Below are 4841 nucleotides of genomic sequence, written 5' to 3'. Positions count from 1 at the left end.
AGTCAGTGAATCTCTCTCTTCTTTATAAATATATATATATATAAACTTGCATTATCTTCACTGCAGTATTCAGGATGAACACAAAGGCGAGATGGTGCAATCCCCAGTAAGTACAGAGAAGATCTCCAACATGAAAACCAGCAGTCTAAAGTAATCCCTTGGCTTCCAGCCAGGGATTTAATCGGGATACATTTCCCAGCTGTGAGGATTATGTAGCGGCTGCATTCAGATAACATTATTACCAATTAATCTGTGAAGACGTCTGGCGCCCATCGATTATCAATGCCAAGTTCTTGTGCTGATAATGTGATCATTTATTTCACAATAGGCTCTGGATTTAGGCCATTCAAAACCAATAATATGACTAAATCCTGCATTACATTAATTTCGTCTTTGCAGCCTAAAGGATATTTACGGAAGATAATACCACGCTCTTAAGAGGAGACAAATACAACTGTGATATAATAACCCACGAATCAACAATCTGACAACACACTGACTCAAAGGACTCAATAGTACTGCAGCATTATGACATCATACTACTACAGCATTATGACATCACACATCATACAGCATTATGACATCATACTACTACAGCATTATGACATCATACTACTACAGCATTATGACATCATACAGCATTATGACATCAAAAACCACACTACTACTACAGCATTATGACATCATACTACTACAGCATTATGGGATCCAACATATTCATATTCTTCCTGTTGTCAATCTGTTCTCAAAACTACTCATCAGCTCAGAAAAAATGACAGTAGACCTCATGAACCTAGGTTGATCCCATCTGTCTGAATTCTCAAATGAACTTGGACGGAAACAACTTTTTCGGGGTACTCTGTGAGCCAATTGCTGTGAAATCTCATCTGCTGACATTTTGTCTTTGTGCCAAGGCCTAAATGTCAGTCATAACTGCTCTAAAATTACCCATAAGCCCTGAGGTCGGTGAAACCTTGCTATGCGAGTGTTCAATTACAGGCTGCCAGGTGAATAGCGCTTGGCGGGGACTTGACTGTTAACAGCTTTAAGTGAACAGAAGCTGTCATTTGTCTAAATTGCTGGTGCCGTCGCAACAGGCAGTTCTGCTGCTTCAGCAAGAACGCGTTGCTATTCAATTATAGCTCAGGGACTGGGAAGTTAAATGAGAAAGTTAAACTGGAACTAAGGCTGCTCATTTGACAAATGAGAGCTACTTCATTTATTTATTTATTTTCTTCGCTGTGGATTGGAGGATACACGGGGATGACTCACGGGAAGGTCGGCGTAGAAGTAGTGTTTCCTGTCGAAGAGAGACTTCCTGTTGATGGTGCAGTTGAGGGCCAGGCCAGTCATGACTGCTGCTTCAACACATCTTCTGTTCAGCACCTGAGGAAGAGGAGGAGGAGGAGGAAGAGGAGAAAGAGGAAGAGGAGGAGGAGGAGGAAAAAGGTTATTTAGTGAAATTAATAACCTAACTATCCCACCAAGTGAGATATCCTGAAGGACTCATTGTTAGGCTTCATGTGTACTGTCCAGGCCATGTTTTTACTGTTATAAGACATCGGCAAAACACAAACAATAAGCAGAACGAGATCCAAACATTCCCCAACCCCCCGCCTCTCCCGACCCGAGGACATGCAGAGGGGAGGGGTCTGAACTCACAGGGAGCGTGCCAGGCAGGGACGCGTCAAAGAACGACACCAGGGAGTTCGGGGGAGACGAGAACCTGACTTGGGATCCGGAGAACAGTTTGGTGTTGGAGTGGATCTGAGCGTGGATCTCCAACCCCACCACCCCCACCAACCCCCTGGGAGCACTGCAATGACAAGGGAACCACATTCAGGCCAGGACCAACAGCCCTTCAAACCAAACCAAACCAAATCTGAATGGTCATTTACACGATATACAAGATACAATGTAATGAAATGCTTTAGGGTAAGCAACTAGGGTAACAATCAAACGATATCAGTTCGCAGTGAAATGTCATAATAATAATGATAAAAAAGGAAGAAACTATAACAATAGCAATAACAATGACAACAGCATACAGTGTCACAGAATAATATAATATTTAATAATAATAATAATATTATATGCCATTTAGCTGACGCTTTCATCCAAAGTGACTTACATTGCAGTAAGAAAAATATAAATTATTAAGAAAAATTATAATAAAGATAAACAGAAAACAAATGCATCTGTGAGTTGATTCGGGTCTGTTATTTGTGTAGGTTTCTTTCACGTCATAAATTACAAGATTACAATTTTGTTTATTTAATTGGAGCTCATTCTATACTATCGGACATCTTATGCATCTTTACATTTCAGCACTTCAACACTTTCTACTGTATGATGGAAATCGTTGAAAACTATTCAGAAAAAAAAAATAAAAAATCTATATTTTTCAAAACTGAAAACAGACTGGAACACATGACACGCCGGACGTTGACACACAGTTATTACAACGTTATTTTCAGGCATCATCATTTTCCTTATTAATGACCATGTTGTTATCATTGCGCATGTGTAATAACTGTCATGTAGAAAAGAAGCATCATTCATAACATGTTCGCAGTTTTAGATAATATCAAGGTTATCATGTTTGTAGTGACATCACATCATCATGTCCCATCTGAAACACCTGTCAGATAACAGAGACAGCCTCAGATATGAACCACGGTGCTGTCAGCTTTCTGCTACAAGGTAAGGACGCTGTCAGCGCAGATATGTACAATGTATGATCCAGAATATGTGTCAGGAACGTCGTCTGGTTTCTGACTCATTCACTGACAGTTAATGGTGTCTCCCTGTTTCACTGAGTCACATAATTCAGATGTGTGTTTCGTGAGGTGGCTGCTGGACAATAACGGTGGTAAATCTTGCTAACACCGATTTAAAACGTGTAAATATTGGTTGGTATGTCGTTGGGCAGTGGGGTGTAGCGGCGCCGTAATTCTTTCTTTCTGTCTCTTGTGAACAAACCACGTCCACAAACGTCCTCTGACGGCAGGCGACATGACCGGCTAGGCTGTTAGCGCCCGTTAGCATGTAAACCGTAATCCTACCTTTTGGTCTTCGTTTGGGCTTGACTCTGACATCGGGGCACAGACGTGCTGATTCTCCTGATCACACACCAGCGGTGTCTATGCGGACAAGTCGTCCGCGGGTGAAATACTGCGATGTGTTTGTTGATGTTGTGACAGAGCATCGCTCTCAGTCCTGCAGAGGAGGCTGCCATCTTATCACCTCCTGTTTTGGAGACCCGTGGGATTGTAGTCCCGGTACGCGATTTCAACGTGGTTGTCACGGCAAAAACATTCTAAGCAAGACTTCAAAACCCACAATGCAAAGGACAACGCCCTCACCCCTATCGTAATTTCCGGCGCTTTTTTGCTGCTTCCGGATACAAATACAGAGTGTCTGGCGGGAGTTTCTCACATGGTAGTCGAGGGTTGGTGTTTACAAGGTGGACTGTCCTCATTTCGTGCGAGTTTACCCTAAAATCAACAAGTTGCGATGGCAATGAATGGTGCTAAAGTGAATGGGCTGAACGGCGACGTGTCAGTCCCATCAAACCACACCAATATCACTCCTATCAAGCCGCTGTCAGCTGGCGCAAATGGAGAAGCAGAAGTCCAGCCAAAGCAGAATGGAACAGGGAGAACACAGACCTTCTCCTTCAGTGCCGAACCCACCCTCGAAGACATCCGACGAATGCAAGCGGACTTCACAGACGAGAGGGACTGGAACCAGTTCCACCAGCCCCGCAACCTGTTGCTGGCCATGGTCGGGGAGGTCGGCGAGGTGTCGGAGCTCTTCCAGTGGCGTGGGGAGGTGGCCGAGGGGCTGCCCGGCTGGACCGACTCCGAGAGGGAACACCTGGCTCATGAACTAAGCGATGTCATGATCTACCTGGTGGAGCTGGCCGAGAAATGCCACGTCGACCTGCCACAAGCGGTGCTCCGTAAAATGGCCCTAAACCGGCTGAAGTACCCGGCGAGCAAGGTGCACGGCTCGGCCAAGAAGTACACCGAGTATGAGGAGGACTGAGCTGGTGCTGCCGGCAGGCTCCAAACGCAATGACTATTTACAAAGAAGCAGACGAGGTCAAACTACTGTTCATCAGCAAATGGAGGATGTTGACACCACACTTTTATTTAGGGCGTTATGCTCATTGGAATGTTCATAGGTGATGAATCTACCCATTGCTGCTTTTAGTTGTTTTAAAGTTGTTTGTTTTTAAACTTAATTTTGACAGTTTAAAAGATGGCGCATCTGACCGTCTTGACTTCACTATAACTGTTACGTTTGTTTACCTGTTGCCAAATTCAGATGCAGGCACTTGTTCTTAGCTGGAAACGTGATGTTTTACATAATGTCCCACAGTAATTGAATCTCAAACATCCAGATTGTTGGCAACCATAATGTATTTTTTTTTCTCTTTGTAGTCTACTTTTAAGTTGATTATGCCAATCTGCAATGCAATCTTCCCCTAAAAGTAAAAGTGCCTTCAACTTCAACCAGTTGTCCTCCAGATGATTTGCGATGCATGCGTGTTGTGTGGGGTTCCTAATTGCATGGAGATGTTTCCCAAAGTGAGCGCAATCAGATTACATAATCAAGCAGCAATTGGACTATTAGCCAGTAGCCTACCTGCACTAGAGAATGTAGTGTCACTTTGAATATCAGGAGAATGAGGTGTCTGATTAAAATTACTTGGAGTGTATTATGCAAATTGCAGGGTGTCCGCTTAATGACAATTGCCTTATTTACTTCCCCAGTAAATGACTATGGGAGATGGGGGGGGGGGGGAATTAATTAGCTGTTCGTTTTGACGAGCA

The 4841-nt window shown here is 43.6% G+C and overlaps 2 protein-coding genes across 2 annotated transcripts in view; one reads left to right on the top strand and one right to left on the bottom strand.

The window, feature by feature from the left end:
* The window catches only part of gatb (glutamyl-tRNA(Gln) amidotransferase, subunit B), a 14198-nt gene extending 10958 nt beyond the window's left edge, over positions 1-3240 (bottom strand). Inside the window, exons 1-3 of the mRNA XM_083693152.1 lie at positions 3066-3240; positions 1663-1816; positions 1273-1386 (exon numbers count right to left, since the gene is read on the bottom strand). Of these exons, the coding sequence (XP_083549278.1) occupies positions 1273-1386; positions 1663-1816; positions 3066-3238 (441 nt within the window). The 5' untranslated portion in view covers positions 3239-3240. The remainder of the gene's footprint in view (positions 1-1272; positions 1387-1662; positions 1817-3065) is intronic.
* Positions 3241-3384: 144 nt separating this feature from the next.
* Positions 3385-4597, top strand: dctpp1 (dCTP pyrophosphatase 1). Its single transcript, XM_083693154.1, has one exon. The coding sequence runs from the start codon at positions 3517-3519 to the stop codon at positions 4048-4050; it is 534 nt and encodes a 177-aa protein (XP_083549280.1). The 5' UTR covers positions 3385-3516; the 3' UTR covers positions 4051-4597.
* The last annotated feature ends 244 nt before the right edge of the window (positions 4598-4841 follow it).

Source organism: Argentina silus, assembly GCF_951799395.1.
Source record: "Argentina silus genome assembly, chromosome: 21".
NCBI classification, from domain to species: Eukaryota; Metazoa; Chordata; class Actinopteri; order Argentiniformes; family Argentinidae; genus Argentina; species Argentina silus.
The sequence above is the reverse complement of the archived record's forward strand: the minus strand, read 5'-3'. Positions and strand labels throughout refer to the sequence as shown.

Excerpts from the sequence above, each read along its gene's own strand:
- dctpp1 (XM_083693154.1), top strand. The coding sequence starts at position 3,517 with ATGGCAATGAATGGTGCTAAAGTGAATGGGCTGAACGGCGACGTGTCA.